The sequence below is a fragment of the Hemicordylus capensis genome, chromosome 3, assembly GCF_027244095.1.
Source record: "Hemicordylus capensis ecotype Gifberg chromosome 3, rHemCap1.1.pri, whole genome shotgun sequence".
Taxonomy (NCBI): domain Eukaryota; kingdom Metazoa; phylum Chordata; class Lepidosauria; order Squamata; family Cordylidae; genus Hemicordylus; species Hemicordylus capensis.
The window spans coordinates 302752433-302776443 of NC_069659.1; the positions used below are offsets into that span (position 1 = coordinate 302752433).

Consider the following 24011-nt stretch of genomic DNA (forward strand, 5'->3'; position numbering starts at 1 on the left):
AATGCAAGTATACTTTGCTGCAACTCCATACTCTGTGGCAAACTCTTGTTGGGCCAGTTTGCACAATACTTGTTCAAATAGTCCGATTCTATGTATCTATGTATCTATCTTATCTTATTTTTATACTACCCTATATAAAATCTCAGAACGACCAAACAAGTAAAACCTAAAAATCATGTAAAAACACTCCCTTGCGGGGAGGGCCTCAGAAGAGAGCAGGTCTTGTGGTAGCAAGCATGACTTGTCCCCTTTGCTAAGCAGGGGCTGCCCTGGTTGCATTTGAATGGGAGACTACATGTGAGCCCTGTAGATAGTCCCCTTAGGGGATGGAACCGCTCTGTGAAGAGCATCTAGGTTCCAAGTTCCCTCCCTGGCATCTCCAAGATAGGGCTGAGAGAGATTCCTGGCTGCAACCTAGGAGAAGCCGCTGCCAGTCTGTGTAGACCAGTGTTTCTCAAACTTTTTGGAGTCAAGGACCGCTAAATTCTTCGTGCAGAGTTTCAAGGACCGCTACATTCTTCATGTGCTGTTTCCCAGACCAGCAGTTAGTAAAGGGGTTTCAAGTCTGTCTATCTATCTATCTATCTATCTATCTATCTATCTATCTATCTATCTATCTATCAGACTTCTCTACTGCCCAAAACTTGCATCTCTGGGCAGTTTAGAATGAAAATAATATAAGCATTAAAATAATTAAATTTGGAATCTTTTGCAAACATGGAATATTAGGGGTTCTTAACCTTGGGTCCCTCAGTTAAACTCCCATAACCCCCAACAACAATGGCATTTGGCCATTATGGCTGGAGATTATGGGAGTAGAAGTCCACCAACATCTGGGTACCCAAGGTTGAGAACCCCTGAATCTAAAAGCCTGGGTGAACAAATTTGTCTCCAGTATGTCTTCAGTATGTGCAGGGTGGGGGTGGAGGTGCTTGTGATTACTCAATGGAGAGGGGATGTTGGGCCATTAGAAAAATCCAAAAGCTACATGGGGCCAATGAAAACAACATACAAGCAAGCCCCACTGATGCAAGAGAGAAACAGCGTTCCCTCTCAAGGCGCCTCGACCACAACAGGCAGCTGGGTTTCAACCAACCAACCTTTGGCTGCAAACAATGAGCATGCAAGAACCAGCAGCACTTCAAGTGGCGCCCACTGCCATACTTTTTCCTCCATGCCCCCGCACTGCATACAGTTTGAAGCTGTAAAGATAGGGAATAAGATAGCTGTAGGAAGATCTCAGCAGCACGTGGAGGCAAGGCACAAGAATGGTCCCATGTCTCCGTGATACTCTTCCTCTTCCGTACCATGTGCAAAATTGAGGAAGTGAGTGCCTTGATTTCAGTTTGGGGGGGTGGGGTTGACTCCCAGTCAGGGACCGGCACTCAACCCTTCGGGGACCGGCAGCGGTCCAGGGACCAGTGGTTGAGAAACACTGGTGTAGACAATATTGAGCTAGATAGGCAACAGTTTCCTGTGTGTGGGAAGAGGGAAAGGATGTGTGTGCTCATGACACATGCATATCCTGGTTACGTGTGCTCAGGCTAGTCAGACAGATATTGTCCGAACCAGCCCATTGTTTGATTGTCACATAATATGTAAAACTGCAGTAATGTTAGAGGGGGCCCACCCTCAGTACCTTTTTGTGAGTACTCCCTTATACTACTACTATTCATCAGTACTGAAAAATATGCCAACCTATATGATATTGGCCTGCAGTCTCTAGGAATTGGCATCAGTCTACAGGAAAGATTGAAAAGCAATCCTGTTCATTGTTCATTCTGTTCAAAAGCAATCCTGTTCATTGCGGGGTGGGGGTGGGGATCAGAAAAAAAAACAATATCCAGGAAGTTTCAGCCATGGGCTACTTAGGGGCTACTCCCTTAAGTACTGATTTTAGAAGGCAAAATGATTTGAATAAAATTGAGAGAAGTTGGAGGGGTAAGCCTTGCGGGTTACATTAAAGCCCTGGCCTGAGTTTCCTTCCATATAATACAAGCACTGAGAGGGTGAAATCAGATTGCCTGCATCCATTGTGATTAGCACCATTGTTTATATTTTGAATTAATTCCCGCCACATTTGGTTTGTTTGTTTATAAATATACATGCCTACCAAGCTCACAATATGGGACAACCTAAGCATGTCAAGAAATAAACACCAGGTCGCAATAACAGCTAGCACAAAGAGGCGCTCTACCCCTGGACTTCAGGGGTGAAGTCCAGAGTCTCCACACACACCCTTCAACTTCCAAATCCTTTTTACTCTGCCCTAGGTGGTGTCATCTCTTCGCCCCTACCACCAACCCGAAAGAAATATGTGGGATAGGAATATCTTAAGTTCAGTGTTGAAATGTTTCTGCTAATGCATATATTTCCATAACGAAACCTGTTTTATAATATTCTTACATTATTGTGAATTCAGTTGCTGTTTGTGCCCTCAGGAACCCACGTGTTAAAAATATTCTTGTGTGTGTAGGGGGGATGATGCTTAACTCGCAGGGCGTGGGGGTAGCAGGACTCCAAAGGCCTTCAGGTCCAGGCTCCAAAATTATCTAGGTGCGCCTCTGACAAACAGAACACCATGTGCAGCGCCGAGGAACTAGGACTAGGGTTAGCAGCAGCTGATCCGGAGGATAAGAGAAAGGGGAGGAGACTGGACTTTCCTGCTGGACTACAAATCCTAGGATTCCCTACGTGACGACCCGGAAATGCTTGTTGGTGCTGTTCCGGATCACTCTGCTATGGCTGCACAGGGAGCTATGGGAGGTTTACGGGACGGGCGGACTGCTTTGGTTTTGCTGTTTACGAGATGTCCACGCCTGTGCCGAACCGTGTGGGGATGGAGGGGACTATGCCAAGGCCCGGAGACCGGTGAGTAATTTTTTTTTTTTTAATGTCATCAATTTTCTACAAACGCGCAAAGGAAGGGTAAAGCGGAGAGGGGCACGCGGTACAGAGATACGTACGTATAGAGTGATCCATCTCATTCTCTTAATCGAGAACTTCCGGGTTTATATTAGAAACAGTTTTCTTGTTTGAGGGGAACTCAACGGAGAAGCTATGGATCTTAGTGTAACTGATGAGTGGTGCGTGTAGACCCCACGCTCTCAAATAAAAATAGCCGGAAGTGCAGGACTTCGTGCTTTGTCTCATTGGGGCGCTCTGTCGTGGGAAAAATATGACTTTGAATTAAGTTTCTAACACTCATAGATTATGCTGCCCGGTGGCGTTTTTAGATTGTTACAAGAATCAAGCTATGCGTAAGTCTTTTTATATCTCTACGGCACTAGCGTGTAGCACTGGCATCATTCAGAGAGGCAGCGAGACTCTCCGCCGCTTCCATGTTAAGTGGTTGGCAAAGATAAACATGTTCTCTGTGTGAAATGTATGTGATTTGACTCTATTGACAAGCATCATTCAGCTGCCGCTTATCTGGTGCACAGATGTTTAAAAAAACTTATAGCCTGCCTTTCCATTTCAAGGCAGTGGTGGCTGGTGCTCTCTCTCTGGGCATGGTTGGGATGGGGGTGGTGGGTGAGGCAGAGGACATGGCAAGGCACCTAATGGTAGGTGGAGCCAGGGGTAGTAGGTAGAGCTAACGGGGGGCGGGGCTAACCGGAGGCATTGCTACCCTGTTTCCCCGAAAGTAAGACCTACCCCGAAAGTAAGACCTAGCAGTAGTTTCTGATGTACCGCTAATTCCCCTAGTGCATTTTTTGGAGCTAAAATTAATATAAGACACCGTCTTATTTTCGGGGAAACACGGTAAGAGTTGTCTGCTAACAATAATATTTTGTTATTGCAAGCATAATACACAACTTCTAAGGTTTGTAGTCTTTTCCCACTTAAAAACACAAACATTTCCATTTTTAAGAAAAGCTATTAGCCATTGATAAAACTGCCACACACATTGCACAGTCCCAGATATAATTCCTGGCGACTCCAGGTTGGGCTAGGAAAGACCCTTGAATGAAAACCTGGGGAGCTTCTGCCAGTCAGTGCAATGTTAGGTTGGATAGACCAATTTTGATTCACTAGAAAACAGCTTCCTAAGTTCCAAAGCCTGCAACATTTCTTCCTCAAATATCCTTCCTCCTTCCTCATTCATTAACATTTTCTTCAAAGAAACATTAGAGTTCTCTTGTTGACAGGCCCATCCAAAAGAGACTCGCACACCAATTTAGCACAGTGGATGGAATATAAACTTTTGATTTCATTTCAGCTCTGTTATTTGAGAACTAGTAAAAACCATTTTCCACCGTAATCGGAGCCCATACTTTAGCTAGGGTATTTCCTTCATGCTATCAGAATCGACAGGAAGTTATCACAGCAGAGTTTTCCTGGAGGCTAGGTTGATGGCTAATCCCCAGTTCCTTTCCTGTCGCCTTCAGGATCGGCAGCAGAGAGAGAGCTCTCCAAACTTTACTTCTTTAGTTTCTTTGTTCTCTTTGTTTCTTTCTTTGGTCGATACCTGCTGGGTCATTTTCAGTCTGTCGCTTTCAGTCTAAGCTCTCCCAGCCATTCTGTCTTTCTTCAGCAGCTGCTAAGCTTCTTTCCCTCTCAACTTTGAATCTTCTGCTCCTCCCCAATCTTATCTTCTGCTCCTCCCCAATCTTATCTTCCTAAACTCAGCAATGGAGCGCGCTCATGCCGCCGCCGCCATCATGACTTCAATGTCGGAAGGGGAGACAAGATCCTCAAGCCCCACCCTTACAACGGGGGCGTTTTCCAGCGTGGGGCAACAGAGCATAGCTCAAAGTGCCACCCTTTCTACGGGGGGGTGCAGAGAAAAAAGACCAAAAAAGCCCCAAAGGCAAAGAAATGAGGGCGGGGGGCGGCGGAGCAGCTGAAGGCTGCTGGAAGCCGCCTGAAAACTACAAAGCCCCCGATCACGAGATGAGCGAACGCCTGCCTTTGCGGGCGGTCTGCAAGCAGCGGCAGCCCCGGCAGATTACTTCCCCAAGGCTACTAGACCACCAGGGAGCGGACCAGCTGGGGAAGGTGGCGGAAGCAGCGACGGGTGCCACGATACCGCCCACGATCGAACCTTTGGGAAACCAGGGCAAGGGAGCCCTGGAAGGAACCACAGCAGCTGCCGCCACAGAAGCCTCACCTGCGGATGCCCAGGGGCCCAACTCGCTGTTACTCATGAGTAATCCCCCATTCAGGGCGGTGTGGAACCACCCATATCAGAGGGGGTGGCCGCAGGGCTGAGGGGTTCGATAGCCAGGGAGTTTTAAAACACCTTTCCCTGCCCTGGCTTTGGAAGCGGGGACGTCCCCACCCCCAGTTGGAGTGGGGCATAGATATGATCCCTCGAGGCCATTCTGAAAATCAGAAAGAGGAGGCGATACCGTTCTCCCTCAACACCCTCCTCAGAGACTGAGGGCGCCTCTCCAAAGAAACCATCTAGAAAGCTCCCACCTATAGCGCCTACAATCCCAATCCCGCAGGGGCCAGGGGCCAAACCATCCCCAACCCCACAGGGACCAAGGGGCCACTCTGAGGTATCCCCCACCTCCTGGGAGGCCAGACACCCCGGACCACTCCTCTTCTGGGACTAAGGAAGGAGAGATATCCAAGGAGGGAGAATCTACTCCCTCAGGCAGGCAGCAAGTTCAATCTGCTCTGGTAGAGAACCCCCTCTTTTCATTATAGAAGAGTGCACAGAGGCACAACACAGCAGACTTAGTTGGGCATGCGTGTATGCTGAGAGTAAAGTAACTTGGAGCCAGTTCATCATTTCAAATCAATATATAAGGTATTTATTAGAGAACTTCATTCTAGATAGGAAAGTGAGGAGTTGGGATTTCTGGTCTGTCTGGCTGGCTGGATGCAGATGGATTCTGAATCTCTGCACACATCATGCAGGGAAAAGAGCTTACTTCCATGTTGCAAGGTAGAGGAACAGGAAGAGAAGAGAGAGAGGAAGGAGGAAGTGTCTCTGAGATCAGCAACCTACATTCCATAGGGATAGTGTCAGAACAGTAGAGAAGGGATCACCAATGTCTTGACCCTCTAGCCCTCTGACTCACTAGTCTGTCCTCCTTTGTTACGGAGACAAGAGACAGTGCAAAGCCCTTCACTACCAACACCCCCTCTCAATGTCTTGTGGCTCAGTTCACTAGGTTCATTTTCTCTCTCAGCTTTTCGAAGCAGGGTCTTGGTAGTGTCTTAGTGAGTAGATCTGCAAGCATTTCGTCTGTCGGGCAGTAGATCAGCTGCATTAGTCCATCCTTTTGCAGATTTCTCACTAAATGATACTTCACTTCAATATGCTTGGTATGCCTCCTTACGTCTGCTTGTCCGGAGAGTTGAATGCAACTTTGGTTGGCTTCATACACTGGTATGGGCTGTGGTACACCCATAACTAGATCTCTCAGTAGTTGACACAGCCATTGTATCTCGTGACAGCCCTGTGCAGCTGATACATATTCTGCTTCACTGGTTGATGAGGCTGTTATGTCTTGCTTGGTGCTTGACCAGCTTATGGCTCCATCTCCATAGAAAATTATGTGACCGCTGGTGGATTTCCTTTCTGTTAGGTCTCCACCCCTGTCTGCATCTACATACCCTTCTAGTTTTTGGTTGAACTGTTAGCTGGTAGCTTGAGCTCAGTGTGCAGTACCCTTTAGGTGCCTAACAAGTCTCTTAATTGCATTCCAGTCCTTGACTGTTGGTGATGCAGTTTTTTTCTGAAAAGTAAGCCAACTGCTGTACTAAGATCTGGCCTAGTGAGCATACTAATGTATAAAGCTTACCCAATGCTTCATGATATCTGTGGTGGTCAGATAGTGGCTCAGTTTGAGCTTCTTGCTTTATGTAGTTCCCTTCCATTTGAGTTGGGGGGATTCACATCTTCCAGCCGGAGCAGGTTTATTAAGTCTTTAAGTTTTCTGTTCTTGGGTGATGAGGAAACTTCCATCTTTCTCTCTGTGTACTTGAATGCCCATGTACTGTGCAATGTTGCCAGGTTGCTTGACTTCCACATCTCTGTTCAGATGGTGCTTTATTCCCTTGATATCTTCTGGATTCTCATAGGCAAGAATCAAATCATCAGGATACGCCAAAAATGTAACTCCACTGCCATCTATGAATGTCGTGTACAGGCAGGGATCCGCATCACTTCTTTCGAAGTTTGCTTGAAGTAACATATCATTTAGTTTTATGTTTCATGCTCTGGCAGCCTGTCATAAACCGTAAATACTCCTTTGCAGTTTGCATACATAGTCCTCTTTGCCTTTCCCCAAGAAACCGGGTGGTTGCTGCATGTAAATGTCCTCTTCTTGTTTGCCAGGCAAGAATGTGTGCATCTTATCAGGTCCAGGAGGCTTCTGTTTTTTCTTCTGAGACTCCATTTGGGACAGATTGTAAGCTACCGTGGTTTGATGCACGATTCCATGTTCTCTCAGGAACCGCGGGGTAGCTCTGGACATAAACTCTTCTCCATTGTCTGTGTGCAGGATCTTTGGCTTCCATCCAGATTTGTTGCTTGCCATGGCACGTAGTCCTGGAGTTACTCGAGCATCTGTGACGTCTCCTTTTCCTGCATGCTCCGGATTGACTCATAGCTCCTGTGTCCCAGATGTCTATGCCACAGTTGCTAGCAGTTTTCATGCAGGCACGACTTAGCGAAGTTCACTTCATTGGACTGGTATGCCTCAGTGTTGAACCAGGCTGGTCTTTCTTTGGCTGTCTTTGATACAGGTTGCTTCTGCACACTGTACAGGCCTTTGCATTCAGAGCCTACAAGGCAAACTTATCCATTCTGGGTAATAACACATTGTCCATTTCTAATATACAGCTCAAAGCCTTGTTTTCTCTAGCTTGGATGTTGAAAGCAACGAGCCTGAGAAGTCAGGAATATACAAGACATCTCTCACAAAAAACTCATTAATTGATCCATCCTAGGAATTGCAACACAAAATTCCTTCGCCTCTCTTCCTTGCTTTAATTGTAGTATTATTGCCCAAATGAACAATCTCTTTGGGAATATCAAGCAATTCAGTATAGAAATCCACAATTTTTTGAGAGATGAACTGAGGACCCACTGTCTAATATGAATCTTCCATTTCCTTGAAACAGTGAGGCACTAAAATTCTTATTGGAATTTGCATGCTTAAAGTTCTTAGTTAAATTCCTCTCAGTAAAATCGACTCTGCTTGTCTGATTCCTGGGGCAGCTCGCCACCTTGGGACCAGATTGGCTACACAGAAAACATCTAATGGGCATGTGTCCCAGTTGCCCTCATTCCAGGATCAGTCTCCCTGGTCATGTGACCTCTCTATCTGGATTGAATATCCTTGGCATAAAACTCTACAAGATCTCAGCCTTCCATGGGGAGCAGGCGGCCTTCGAATGAACTGTCCCTCAGCAAGTTGTCTAGCACACTTCCGTGACCCACCCAGGCATTGCTTACTGTTCATCCGGCTTGGGTATGTCCCTAGCTAAAGGATGGGCTCCAATTACGGTGGAAAAAGGAACATTGGGTCTTACCTGTGAAGGGTCCTTTTTCATCGTAATCGGAGCCCATCCGCCCCGACCCGCAGAAGCAAACTTAATATTGGAGGATAATAAGCATAGTTGGGGCCCACACTGAAACTATGATCATCGGGGCTAGTTCGTGTGTATATATGTGTACTATATAGAGGCGTTGGTGTGACAATGGTTAGTAAATATTAGTAGATATTACCACTCACACGGATGGGCAAGGGCTAATCTAATCAATTTCCAACCTTAGAAAAGATCATTCCTTTTTTGGCTAAGCTAACCTCAAAACAGAGCTCTCTCTCCAGTAGTTTTTCACAGCATCCTTCAGCACGACAGTCGGAACTGGGGATTAGCGATCAACCTTGCCTCCAGGAAAACTCTGCTGTGATAACTTCCTGTCGATTCTGATAGCATGAAGGAAATACCCTACCTAAAGGATGGGCTCCGATTACAATGAAAAAGGACCCTTCACAGGTAAGACCCAATGTTCCTCTCTATTGTAGTGTGGTAGCCCGGAGACTGGACAACAAATCAGAAAGCCCCTGATTTGAATCTCATCTCTATCACAAACTCATGCAAGCAAGTTTCTCACAGCATTACTACCTTATCTGCAATTTGGAGATAATTATCCTTCCTTACAGGGTTATTGTAAGCATTACAAGATAATGTGGTTAGTACATGCTACTCTGCACAAATGTCACCACTCTGGTGATACTTCAATTTGTCCTAATAATTTGGATCTTTTTCCTAGCAATTTTTTATACAATTGCCAAGAATCATTATGAGTTGACATAAAATGTATTTAACACACTTTTAGCACACCTTTCTAGCACACACACACGTACAAGAACAAACCTAATTTTCCCCAAATGAAGAATACCTGCAAGATCTCTGCTTCCACATGCAAAACCTTCAGAGTATTCAAATATTCTGTACAGTAAAACAAAGACTCCTATGTTTCTTTGCATGCAAGACCATTGCATGTAAACTACCACCACCATCACCCAACACATTTACTCTGAACCTTTCTTCAGTAGTACTCAAGGTAGCATACATTGAAGAAAGGTGAAATATAAGTGCAATAAACATAACCCCTAGTAAGGAACTGGGGAGGAGTCATAATCTGAGCTCAGAATCAGAATGAAGATATTTGTTTTCTGAAACATATACAGTGATCAGGCAACAGCTTCCAAATTAACTGTATATTACTTAATAAATCACTGCACTCAAAAGGAGCATAGTATTAGAAGCCTGGCTGAATTCCTTCTAAGGGAGCAAGAGAAGATGCAGTGGGATGTTAAGATTAAGTCCATCCTCTGTTTCATGGCCTTGGAACATAGCTTCAGATCTTGCATGATGCTTCTTCTGACACAGTAATATATGTATGTATGCATCTTTCTGTCTGTGTGTGCACAAAGCCGCTTTATTCCTTAGGGGAAACCAAAATATGTATTTTTAAAGATTTGTAACCAAAGAGCTTAGTAACCATGCAGTACCTTTGTAATATTTTTTTTAAAGTTGAAACTCTGCTTTTCTGCACCCCATCCCAATTAGCCTTTCTCTCTCTCTGGCATATTTACAAGGAGAGAGAGGACAATGCTGTGATCCTTACTTATTGACTTCTGTCTCTAAACTAGTCTAAAAGCACTGCTTGCTATATTAATTTAAAAGGGGAGGGGGGAATCCATCTCTCCTCTTTTTCTTCTCTTTCCCCTGCCCCCACTTTGATCTAGGTCTGAAAGGAGTCTGGGTGAGATAAAGAGTCAGAGATTGGATTGGTTAGATTGCTATTTCAACTGGGGTGGTGGGTGGGGTGTGATGTGGTCCCCAATCCCCATTGCTTCTTTGTCCCTGGTGTGATGCTTTTTCCTGTTGCAGATGTGAAACCTATGCATATTGACTCGGAAGTAAACAGGCATATTTTCTATGAGACCGGATGCAATGCTAAGGGAATTTTGCTCAGTTAATAAAATTCAAAATAGGTTTTAAGGATGCAGTCCTATTCATAGAAAATAACCTAACAAGGGCTTACTTGCAAGCAAACATGCATAGGATCTGGCTGTTGGGCTGCAGTTGTCTGCACATCACATGTGCATTGGGATCTTTACTCAGAAGTAAGTTCCACAGGGATCTACGGAACTTGTCTCCCTAAATAAAGTGTGTATTTGATTTCAGCCACAATCACATCCCATTTTTTAAGTTGCAAACATAAATTGGAGAACACACTTCCCAAGAAGAGTGTTTTAATTGACCCACTGACAGACTGCTGGAGCTCTGAATTGAGTGGCAAAAACAAACTGCTTTCCAAACAAGGGAGCTGGCAGCCAAAGTTGTTTTCATGTCGTCAAAGTGGCAGATTTGGTGGAAAATATTGCATGGGACAAAGCAGACCAGATGCACACACCTTTAGTCCAAGAGGAAGCCAGGTCACTTAGGAAACTCCACAACACCAGTGGCAACATTTGCAGCCACAACATCCTAGCTGAGAAGAGAAGAAAGTTCCCTTTAAATATCGTCAACTTGGGTGCAGCTCTTCACTCTGGAATCCTTTGCAGCAGAGCCAGGAGGCTGGAGCCTGAATGAGTGATCCACTTATGGAGCAAAGCGGAGGACAAGGTTCCACTAGATGGATGGGGGAAATCTTCAGTGGGACCTGTACAAACTTCCTGCTGCTGGGGTTCCTGGCAGAGGAAGAAAGGCCACTGCCACCTCCTTTCCCTGCCCACTTCAGCATGGAGAAGTGAAGCACATGTGTAGACTTGGGACTCAGTCTAGTCTAGTCTGCTGTGGGCACTTTAGGGGGGGGGGGAAATAAGCACACCTTGACTGCTTTTGTGTATGAAACCTTAGAATTGAGCAGGTGCAGAGTGGGTAGTGGAGGCACTGACCACCTGGAGCTAGAGAGGGGAGGAAACATAAGAACTGCCCTGCTGGATCAGGGCCAAGGCCTATCTAGTCCAGCATCCTGTTTCACACAGTGGCCTACCGGATGCCTCTGAGAAGCCCGCAGGCAAGAGATTAGGCATGCCATCTCTCCTGCTGTTGCTCCCTGTAGCTGGTATTTACAGGCATCTTGCTTCTGAGGCTGGAGGTGGCCTGTGTTCATCAGACTAGGATCCACTGATAGATCTGTCCACCATGAATTTGTCTAAGCCCCCTTTAAAGCCATCCAAGCTAGAGGCCATCACCACATCCTTTGGCAGAGAATTCCATATATTGATTATGCATTGTGTGAAGAAGTTGTTCCTAATTTTCCTGGTTTTCCTGTATGGAAAAAAATGAGCAGGAAAAAAGAGCCAGAGAGAAAGCCCTCTGTTGCAAAGCAGTGTCCTCTCTGTCAGGAAATGAGGGGAGCAAGAGTGGGGGGGGGGAGGAAAATAAGCAGAGAGACATGCCAGCCAAGAGAGAAAAGTAAATGGTGTGCATGTGGGGTTTTTTTTTGCCGGGGGGGGGGTGCACTGTATGTCTGGAAGATGGAGCTGCCTTTCTTGCCCACACAGAAGAGCCCCTGCTGGTTCAAGGCAGCTTATGTTAACTGAAAATCCCAACTGCAAAAACAACATGAAGATAGAATTCAGCAGGACATGATTGAAAACCCATCAAAGGCTTAAAACCATCAGAGGCTTTGGGAAATCAGTCAGTTTCCTGTGGTGTCTAAAATATATTTATAAGAACCAAATATGTAATCTGCTACTAAATGAAAACTATCTCTCTCTGGTGTTACATCTGTGATGTACATTTATAGCCATTTTGTGGCTCATTTTCCCCCAAACACACACACCTCTGCAGTTTTTTGTGGAAACATGAGGGAATTTGGACGGGGGGGGGGCATTCCTAGACAGCTGGAGGCCCGCGGAGCATGGTAGGGCACCCCACCCCCGATTTTTGCCCTTATCTCCAGCATCCAGGAACCTAAGCCCCCACCCCACTCTGACCATCCTCATTTCCTCAATGCTTCGGTATTCACAGTTTCGGTACCTGTGGGGTAGCAGAGAATGGAATCCGTCCCCCACGTATACAGAGGTCCATCTGCATTATCTAAAGAGTCAGTGCTCTAGAATTTGGAATAAATTTGGAATGAGACAGTAGGCCCATTCACACATGTTCAACACTTGTACAACAGTATACGCTGGTTCAGTCATTCACATGATATGTTGAACACAGGTACAGAGATACACTTCCTATCTGTACCATGCATTTGAAGAGCCTGTATCCAAGTTCACTTTTAAAATGAACAGAGGTACAATCTCTCTCTCTCTCTCTCTCTCTCTCTCTCTCATGAGTGTACAGACATCTGTACTCTCCTTCAGCATAATTTCTGAATTGGGCTAGTATAATGTCTAAATGTACTATTTCATGCCAGATTATCCATCCGGATTTATAGCTTTATGTGAAGAAAGCATCATGCAATTATGCAGCACCCCCCACCACCAACAATGGGTTATTTAATCCTTGCAATAGGAAGTTCTCATGCTTCATCTGTTCCTTTTTGTGCTTCAGTGACAGGCATCCATCTAACTACACTGGCTGGCAGTGGCCCTCCTGGGTATTTCCAGCCCTACCGGGAGATTCCAGAGATTGAACCCGGCCCTTCTGCATGCAAAGCAGATGCTCGGCCACTGAGCTACAATCCTTCCTGAAATGTCTGGACTAGGTTTGACATAAGGGACAAGGAAATCATGGATGTGCCTTTTTCTAAAGTTTTGAATTGGGGGAAAATTCCATCTGCGTAAAATTAGCATTTTTCACCCTCGGGAAAAGTTTACTATGCAGATTTTCTTGATGCCCTAAGTAGATTGTGATCTGATCTAGCATGTTTTTTTGACCTAATCGTTTTGGTGTTTTTTTTTAAATGCCACCATATTAATTTCCTGTGTTGTATCTGAAAAGTTTTTCCAGTAGCCAAGTAGTTGAACTGGGGTGGGGGTTTCCGTTAAAAACACTTCTCATTCAGCACTTTAAAGTAGCATCTAAACTAGCGCTCGGAAGTTCCTTCTGTGAATAGAAACATCCCTGTGTTCATGTGCACATTCAAAGAAGGAGCTTCTGATGATGGAGCACTAGTCTGGATACTGCCCAGCAAGATTTTAAACAAGAGCAAATCTATGGTTTTCAGAGAATTAGAATTAGGCTTGAGCCTGAAAAGTTTCGGAGGCCGTTATAGAGGCCTCCAAAACATTTCGGCCACCAGAGCCATTTCGACTTTCAGAGGTGACAGGGGTGTTACCTTGAGGGCGGGGGAGGGTGCGCTTACCCCTCCTGCCTCATTTCCCCTGCCGGCGCTCTGTTGGATCAAAGTCCCTCAGGGCAGCAGCATACCTCCCTGCCGCCTCGTTGCCCTTATTGGCCAGAAGTACCAGGCGTCCATGCACACGTGCACAGCAGACAGGCGCACACGTGTCCAGTACTTCTGGCCGATGAGGGCAACGGGGCGGCAGGGAGGTATGCTGCCGCCCCGAGGGGCCTTGATCCAGTGGAGCGCCGGCAGGGGAAATGCGGCAGGAGGTATAAGTGCACCCTCCCCCGCCCTTAAGGGAACACCCCCACCACCTCTGGAACGGTTCCGGGCACATCCCTAATTAAATTTATATGTGGCTATTTAAAAGCCACTAAGCTCATTTAAGAGTGTCACTATATTAAGAAAGTCACAGTGACTTGACAAAGCTGTGTACTTGGTCAAGTACACATTTCATTCATTTGATCCATTGTTTCCTTGTTGCATATGCCAAATCTACTCCTGATACTTTGGGAAGGACTGTAACTCGATGGTAGTGTATCTGCTTTGTATGCAGAAGGGCCCAAGTTAATCCCTCACATCTCCAGGTAGGGATGGAAATACTCTGGAGGGCCACTGCCAGTCAAGATAGACTGGGGTAGGCAACCTGGCCTGTCCAGGTGTTGCTGAACTACAACTCCCATCATCCCCAGCCCCCATCATTCCTAGCTGCAATAAATTGTGGCTGAGGATGATGAGGTTGTCGTTCAACAACAGCTGGAGCACCAAGGTTGCCTACTCCTGATGTAGACTGAGCTAGATATAACTAACTTTTGTACTCTCTGGGGTTGTTGTTTTTTTGCCCCCCTCCCTTGTTTATCTTTAACCTGGTTTACTTTCACCTGTTATCCTATTGGATAGGGAAACATAACATTTTGTTTTTGGTAAAGCAGGGAATACAGTTCACAGTTGGAACTTACTACAAGTTCAGCAGTAATACTTAAAAATAAATAAATTTCAACATTTTGGTGGATACTTCCTGGTGTTTTTGTGTTGTATTTTAGCTTTTCTGCAGTTTGAGCTAACTCCTTATTTTTCAGAGGAGAAGAAATCCGATATTATAAAGCCTTCTTTTATGGATGAGAAAGTTCAGAGCTTGCTCTACAAGATGACGGGACTGGATTTGCAGAAGATTTTTAAGCCAATAAAACAGGAACTTAAACCTCCAGCTTACAAGCTAATGACAGAATTGCAGCTGGAAGAGGTATATCTTCATCAGTTTCCTAGAAATAGATACTTGGTTTTAAGATGTGAATAGAAGACACTTGTGTTGTTTAATTCATACAGACATTCTAAACAATACTGTTACCATGTCAATTAAAAAAAAAAATCTGTTATCAAACATATTACCAGCATAACTAAACACTAAATCTGATTCAAAGCAACCCTTTACATCAAAAAGAACTGATTGAGGATTGGCAAAATCCAATATCATCTTTACCAGTAATAATACAAAGGTAGCCACTTTCTTTCTAATTCACATACAGTAGTTATTTTAGAAAGGAAGTCTTATTCACCACCTTGTTCTTTTGTAAGATTCTCATAAGCCTTGAACAGAACAGAGAGGGATGTATTCAGGGCACTCACAGCTATAAGTATTTCAATAAACACAGATCAGTAATTGTAAAGGAGCATTATGTAAATGGTGTACTTCCTATTTACCATGTGTGTTTTGCCATCATCAGATCAGATGTTTTTCAGATCAGAGCAAAAAAACAACATATTTGTAACAGATGCAGTTTAATGACCTTTGTGTCTGCATCTTGGAATGACTTTGTCCCATGACCTTACCATATTTTGTTTCTTTTTTCCACAATAGATAGGCTCTTCTAAAAAACAAAACACACACACACACCAGCTGACATACAGAGTAAGGGCACTGGTGCAGCAAGAAAGCAGCCTAGCAGAACTTCCCAACTAATTGTACTTGTGCAGTGGGGAAGTGGGAATTTTTGACCCCTTCTCCAGGAAGCTCTCTATACTACCCAAAAGTATATGTCCTTGAAGTTTTGTTTGTCCAATTTTTAATATCACCTTTCATAAGACATCCCAAGGTAGTTTACAAAAGTTAAAATACAATAAAATTCCATAAAAATCACATTTAAAACCTTAAAATCAGTTAAACAGTAAAAACCATCAAACATCAAAAAACCATTAAGAACAAACAACCAGAAGCAGGAAAGCTGAGAGACCCGGCAGCCCCTAAGGGGTAAAAACCTTAACAAATAAAAAAGTCTTTAGATGTTTCTTTGAAAGCAGCCACAGATGCCCAAGAGAAGACATTCACTGGGAAAGCAGTGCTGCACATATTTTTCAGATGGCACAGTGGGCTTCCTGGGAAGGGGAAGGGTGCAATCAAAAATTGCTGCTTCTCTGCTGCATCAGTGCAGTTAGTTGGGAAGTTCTGTTCGGAAGCTATCTCAGTGCATCCTTGCTCTGTATGTCAGCCACTGATGTGAATCGGATCCTTAGTTGCTATTAGATTGTTCTTATATTTTGTCATACTGTCCATAACTTTCTCTTATTTTTAGGCTACAAGAGAAGCTATTGAGAAGGCTAAAGAGAGGTTAAAAATGCCTCCTGTACTGAGTGAGCGGGAACCAATCGATGATGTATTAGCAGAAGATAAGATTCTTGATGGAATTGAACCATTCAAATACGTGTTTACTGACTTATCATACAGCACTCCGCACCGTGTGAGTCTATTAATTACCCAGTAGCAGCACTGCGCTTTCATGTGGCCTGACTTGTTTGATAATCTTAAAATTGACCTGTTGTAATTTGCCTAATGGGCACTATAGACTAGAGGAACTGCAGTGTGTCCAGCATATTATCATGCATAAAGGACCACAACAGTAGTCACAATGGTTTATTATTCAGCAGTTGCTTCTAACATTATTGAGATGTTCCATTTTTTAAAAGGATAGCAATACTTGCTTGATATATATATATAAAATTGCCAGGCCTGGGGGAGTGGGGGACCAATCTTTGTCTCCTACACAAAATCCTTCTTCTCACATAATCTCCTGGTCACAGCAGTCACAGGATTTACATGAGCTGAGCTAAATTTTCTAACTGAGCTTACTTTTCCCCTTGTGCTGGAGCTCATCAGTATGGCATCAGTCACTGAGCATGCTCGAGACAGGCCAGAAATAACTGAACTCTGACTCCTCCCACCAGAGGGTGCTATCCCCAGTTTCGGTCCTGTCTGCTCGAGGCTCGCATGCTGAGAGTTTTTTGCTCTGCATGGATCTTTCGATTTATACTAAAAAATTCTTTTCTTTGCTCCCTTTCCCCATCCTTCGAGTGTGTAAGGGCGGGAAGGGGCTTGCCTTAGGCATTTTTAGTTATTTTACCAACTTGCTACAAACAGTTTTTTCTTTTACAATTCAGCTGATTGGCTTCATTTTATTTTCATTTTTATTCTTTTGGTTTTTGGCTTTTTCCTCCATGGAGCTTGCTCATGCCGAGGAATTGCTTGGAGGGTCTCTCTCTGAGGGCCCTCCCTTGCTTAATCTGGCTTCTCAAGCCTTCCAACCTGCCCGAATGGAGCTTTCAGCTCCTGTCTGAGCAGCCATCCCCACTCAGGCGGCGGCGGCCACCTTACCAGCTACCCTCTGCTCACCTCACAAGGCATCAAAGAAATCCAGCCACACTAAAGAGGGCAATGAAGACAGACTTAGAAGAGGAAAGAAGCTCCTGGCTTCAGTGCGCTTAAGCGAGTGTTTACTAATTAAAGCAGTCTGCAAACAGACAAAGCCGCTTGCTAAGGATCAGAGGGCAAAAAAAAGGAAACATAAGAATAGCCTTGCTGGATCAGGCCCAAGGCCTATCTAGACCAGCATCCTGTTTCGCACAGTGGCCCACCAGATGCCACTGGAAGCCTACAGCAGGAGTTGAGGGCATGCCCTCTCTCCTGCTGTTACTCCCCTGCAACTGGTACTCAGAGGCATCCTGCCTTTGAGGCTGGAAGTGGCCTTTAGCCCTCCAACTAGTAGCCAATGATAGACCTCTCCTCCATGAAGGAAGGACGACCTTCACCCGGTGGGCGATCCATTTACGTCCAATAACTTTCCCTGTGGTGGTTGTTGAGGGGGAACCGTCTGGTCTGCTCAGTCCCCCACCCAGGCAGACCAACAGGAGATGGTGAGGATCTCTTGAGTAACGCTTCTGGCGGACACTGTCATTCCTGAAGTTTTTATTTCCTTTAGCACAATCTTAGCTGTTGGTTGCCACTCTTCACTACAGTCCCGGTACTGGGGATAGCACCCTCTGGTGGGAGGAGTCAAAGTTCAGTTATTTCCGACCTGTCTCAAGCATGCTCAGTGACTGATCCCATACTGATGAGCTCCAGCTACAGGGAAAAAGAACCCTTTACAGGTAAGACCAATGTTCCTTTCTCTAGATACTTCCTGGGTGGTTGATAAAGGTCTGCCTTCTTTATTTTGGATGATTGAACAGTGTCCTTTACTCTGGTCTTTAGAACGTTTCAAAGGGCAATCCCAAAATTCCATGTCTATATTCTGCTGTGTAGAAAACTGTGATACAAGTTATCTTTTCAGATAGGTTGATATGAATCTGCTGAGCAAATTTTGGTCTTCTAGGTTTGTACCACTAGCCATTATCTTCAGAGTCAAAGGAATGAATAGAACTGATGATCAAGACTGCAGCTTTACTGAACTCTTTTCGATTTCAGGAACGATTCATTGTAGTTCGAGAAAGAAATGGAATATTACGCAAGGCCACTTGGGAAGAACGAGACAGGATGATACAGATCTACTTCCCAAGAGAAGGGCGTAAACTTACTGCTTGGCCTGTGTTCAAGGATGAAACCCTTATGGTAAAACCTGCTGCTGAATCCTGTAAAAGTCATTAACTTATTGTGAACCACATCAGGCCCATTCAAGCGGCCTATAGGGTGTCTGATACACTCCCAGTGAGTTACATTCTGCTCAGCATTAGTTTGGCGTAATGTGTGCAGAAAAGCTGTATTGGGGCAGGCAAATACGGGCAGAGGACGTGGGGAGCGGGTTTTTTGCTTCTCTATCCTCTACAAAATTTTGAATTCAGAAATTTGTTTTTGAGAGTTACAAAGGCCTCAAGGACATATTTCTGAAGCCAAAAAGTACTATTACGGGGAGGAGAAAGAAGCAAAAATGGCTTCCCTCCCTAATGATAATTAGGGAGCCTCAGAATTGATAATGAAGACTTTGAAGTGGTGGATAGCTTCTGCATTTTAGGATCAACCATCAACAGTCAAGGATCCAGTGGTTAAGAAATACGCCGTAGACTAGCACTTGGTTGGGTTGCAATGAAGGCCTTGGAAAGGATATTTAGATGCCGTGATGTGTCTGCACCTACAAAGATTAGAATCGTTCGGACAGTGGTTTTCCCCGTGGCACTCTATGGATGTGAAAGTTGGACTTTGAAGAAGCAAAATAGAAAAAGCATTGACGCTTTTGAACTTTGGTGCTGGAGAAGACTTTTGAGGATACCATGGACAGCCAGGAAAACAAACAAATGGATCCTAGAACAAATCAATCCAGAATTTTCACTTGAGGCACAAATGACCAGGCTCAAACTATCATACTTCAGAACATTATGCAAAGACCCAGCTCCCTTGAGAAGTCTAGAATGCTGGGGAAAGTTGAAGGAAAGACAAGAAGAGGACAACCAGCAGCAAGGTGGATGGTCTCGGTTACGACAGCAGTGAATGCACCATTGAGAGACCTTAAAGGCCAAGTTGAAGACAGATCATCCTGGAGAGCATCTATGTGGTCGCTAAGAGTTGACACCGACTTGATGGCACTTAATCAATCAATCAATCACTTCTCCCCACCCATGTTTGTCTGCTCAACAGGATGCTAGGCAGAGCTCTGATACAGCATTTCTGTCCATACGCTGCTCTTTTACAGCCTACTAACACTACATAGAATGTGAGCCAGTGTTTTTATATGTTCCTGTAACAGGATGACCTTCAGTACTCTTATCATACTGTTCATACATGTACAATGTTGTAAGGAACTCTTGTAGCTAGGCCTTAAATACGGATGGCTACAGGGTTGGTGAAGGCTCCCAGTGGTTTTGGTGTGAGATGGACTCACTTCCATTCCAGCACAACTGAACTGGAACCTCAAGGTTTAATTCTCTACCTAGGCAGATAAATAAGGCTGCAGTCCTATTCACACTTACCTGAGATTAACCCTCATTGAACACAGTGGGCTTTCCTGCTGAATAATTTTGCCTAGAATTGCATTGCACAACTTCACGGCAGAGCAAAATTTGCTCCCCAATAAATCACAGGGGCTAATTACAAGCACACACACTAAGGCAGGCCTGCAGAATCTGTGACCCCCTAAAGCAAAAGGAGCCATATACTATGGATCACCAGCACCGGACAAACTTGATTATGTTGTCTGGGATTGCAAAAAAAGGGTGGTGCGGCGACTGTTGAGCACCCAGCAGGCCATAATAGTCAGCCCTTCACAAGTTGTACAGGTCTGCTTTAGGACTTGGAATTTCTAAGTGCCTCAGAGGCAAGGCCCTTCAATGTGGATGCAACAGAACTGTTGTGTTTTAATGTAAACCACCCTGAGTCATTTTGGAGAGGTGGTATAGAACTCAAATAAACAGCTTATTTTCAAAAACCGTACTCCCCCCCCCACCACCACCCCCGTTTGCGTTTAAGGTAGTATGTAATACTGCCACACTGAAGGCTCAGCTTTTTTTCTGAAAATAATGGCTGGTAGCTGAAGCAGACAATGTTTTTCTAACATTCACATCAGTGTGTTGTATCCAGAAAAAAGTGGATCATGGCTATTCCTGACTGAAATTGATGGGACTTAAGTTAGTTGTTCCTAATGTGTGTCTTGATTTCAGTGGCCTAATCATGATAACTTTTTTTGGATACAACACAGTGGCTGACATCCTAACAAGTGCGTATGTAAGGAAGGACTACAGGGATGTGACAGGGTCTGTTCTTTCTACAATGCATGCTTTGCTTTTGTTTAAAGTTTTTCTCCTTCCTTATAAGAAAAACTGTCTCTTTTTCCTACAGAATCCTAAAAAAACTTACACAATCTTTGAAAGATTGCAATTTCATTATAAAGCCAATCCAGCAAGCGCTAAAGTGTGTTTTCATTTGCCAGCCCCAAAATGGAACATTACTGGAATATGCTCATTGAATTGCTGTTCTTAGAATCCCATTGCAGAACTGGTCCAAAATATATTCCTGATTGTTGCCTGGTGGGATTTTCAGTCATATTATTGAACAAGGCTGTTTGTTTGTTTAACACATTTTTATACCACCCAAAACATTTCTCTGGGTGGTTTACAACAAAAACAAAAAGTTAAAACAAATACATGATAAATTAAAACATTGGTTAAAATAAATGACGAGATGACCCAGAGACCAACCTGGCTGCTGTGTTCTGAACCAGCTGTAGTTTTTGGACTACAAACAAAGGCAGCCCCACATAGAGCGCATTGCAGTAGCCCAGTCTGGAGGTTACCAGCATGTGTACCACTGTCCTGAGGTCATTCCTCTCAAGAAACGGGTGCAGCTGGCATATCAGCCAAAGCTGATAAAAGGCACCTCTGGCCATGGCCTCAACTTGGGAAACCAGGGAGAGGCCCGGATCCAGAAGTACCCCCAGATGGCGTACTTGCTCCTTCTGGGGAAGTGTGACCCCCATCCAGAACAGGCAGATCAAATTCATCTCCCGAGTAGATGTTGCAGGTGGTTTGATGCTGAATGCTCAATTTCATTGTTTTTTGTTCTAGACTGTGTTTCTCCAGGACCATCATGAAAAGTTGCTTAATCTCTGCCTTGTACAGTTTGAGCCAGATTCACCTGACTATATCAGAGTGAGTTACCAGTATTATGGTGGGGCATTTGACACTTCTGAGCTACTTGTGTTTGTTTCTGGAAACCTACATTGAAAGCTACTAGAGTGATTACATTTCAATTTTCTGGACAGGTTCATCATCGGACATATGAGGATATAGATAAACATGGAAAATATGATCTCCTGCGTTCAACAAGACATTTTGGAGGGATGGTGTGGTACCTTGTAAATAGGAAGAGGATAGATGGGTTGCTGATAGACATGATCCAAAGAGATTTGTAAGTGCTGTTTGAGTCAAAATGGTTTATGTACAAATTACTCTTGACATGGCCTAGCAGTTCAAGAGTGCAAGTTTGACCTATTTTCACTTCCAAGCCTCAACTTTTACACTTGTATCAGTGCAGCTGAAATGGTACATTAAGATCCATGTATGCGTCTCAACAGTTTGTTAGTACAGCACTTCCCAACCATTGCACTGTGGTTACTAGTACGCTGCTCCGACTCAGCTGCAAAAGGGAGTTTCCTGCTTTTGCAGATAACTTGACCCATAATGCACTGGAAAGGAAGCACCCCCTTCCCACTGCATAAAGAAATGAGTCAGCTGCAAAAGCAGAGAGTTTACATGTTTGGATCTGACTTGCCCCATAGTGCACAGGGTAAGGGGGTGCTGCAGCTGATTTGCCCCATAATGTTCGGTGGGTATAAATCTTGTGGTAGCTCTCCTGTCACAAAACAAATTGGGGATGGATGGTGGTGTGCCGGGGTGGGGAGAGAGGTTGGGAAACACCATTAGTATTATCCTGGAACACTTCTACCTCATCTGGCTGTACTACATGAACAGAGGTCTACCACCTAATCATATTCCAGCTAGGATAATTGGATTTTTTAAAAGCCACAACCAATTATCTGGTTTCTATAACTGAGTTCCAATCCCTTTTAAATCAGTGGGCTGTAAGACTTCTTGAAAATGTGAACTCCCAAAGGCAAAGAAGAATACCATTGCCATTATTGGTATTGGCAGTGTGATAGGTACTAATTAAGACAAAGTAGCTCTTATGTATAACAGAAAGGCCAACAAGTCAGGATTCAGTGTGTGGTGTGCAGAGGAGCATGCGTAACTAAAATATGCAAAGATCATTGGGTTGCCTAAGCATTGCTTGGCAAGTGAAAGACTAAGTAAGGCGCTTTTGGGGGTTATCTAAAAACAGGTTATGATGAACTGAAATAAGTAAATTGCTTTGAAATAATTCTGACTTGTTCTGAAAGCTAGGATGTGATAACTCATTGCAGAAAATTCTATGCAAGAGAGATCTGATGGTTAAATGGTTATGGCACTAATATGGAGATGGACATGAATAAATGAATGAAGCCATTCATTTTGGTAGAAATTCATTGTGTGTGTGTTTGTGCGTATGTATACACATACATACTCACACTCTCACTTTGCTTAAGCATAGAGGCTTACATTAACCAGCATTTCCTCATCTTGGAAATATATAAACTGTAGGTATAAAACTGTCAAACAATTAGTTCTTATAAATTGGTAATTAAAAACTCAATCTAGATTCCAATTAAAATGTAATTGATATTACATATTAACTATCTGAAAGTTTCTAAAAAATCTGCTTCAAACTTATTTCAGGATTGATGATGCTACAAGCTTAGTCACCCTCTATCACATGGTGCATCCTACCTGCCAATCAGCAAAAGAAGCACAGGAACAAGACATCCAAGGACTAGACTTAATTAAGGTATGGTACAATTGCCTGTTTCTGAATATTTAATTAAAAAGAAGATAATACTCTGCACAGTACATGGGGTCTGGAGTCCTACAGTATCACTTGTTTACAGTTGGGCTAAGGAGGACATGATCAAGTATTCTTGATACTTGCTGAACCTACATAATGGCCATCCTAAGCACTATTAGTTTGTTTGTGGGAAAATCTGCTTTTAAAGAGTTGTGTTACAGCTGTAGCTATCCCTGTTGAATATCAGAATTCCTTTCATTGACTGACAGAGCTACGGGGTCATTGACTGGCTTTTTTCTCTCATCTTCACGTCATGACAACTGATCAAATCAGTTGACATTTCAGACCAGTGTCATTGTTTCTAGGTAGCATGTTACTTTGTAACAGTTTCCAGATTACCTCACTCTCATTTTAATTCTTTACAGGCTTTTGTGAAGACAGAAGCACAAAGAGCTGGGTACATTGAACTTGCACTGCAGGCTTATCAAGCAACTTTGCCTCAGACTGCAGCTTCGTAAAGAGATGGCTAGTTTAGTCAGCCCTTTTAATGTAACCTGGAGGGAGGATGTAAAATGTACATAGTTAAAAATAAAAATTTCATTGTACTGAAGTAGTTCAGCTGCTTTTCTTGGCCTGTTCTTGATCAAGTGA

The 24011-nt window shown here is 44.0% G+C and overlaps 1 protein-coding gene across 2 annotated transcripts; it reads left to right on the forward strand.

The window, feature by feature from the left end:
• The first annotated feature begins 2680 nt into the window (after positions 1 to 2680).
• On the forward strand, positions 2681 to 23965 carry MRPS22 (mitochondrial ribosomal protein S22). Of its 2 annotated transcripts, none has more exons than XM_053309543.1 (8): positions 2681 to 2871; positions 14806 to 14969; positions 16297 to 16461; positions 18462 to 18605; positions 21548 to 21631; positions 21745 to 21890; positions 23255 to 23363; positions 23786 to 23965. In XM_053309543.1, the coding sequence occupies exons 1-8, from the start codon at positions 2709 to 2711 to the stop codon at positions 23876 to 23878; spliced, it is 1068 nt and encodes a 355-aa protein (XP_053165518.1). In that variant the 5' UTR covers positions 2681 to 2708; the 3' UTR covers positions 23879 to 23965. The 2 variants fall into 2 exon arrangements, with proteins under 2 accessions (XP_053165518.1, XP_053165519.1); XM_053309544.1 differs by lacking the exon at positions 2681 to 2871 and adding an exon at positions 3121 to 3260.
• The last annotated feature ends 46 nt before the right edge of the window (positions 23966 to 24011 follow it).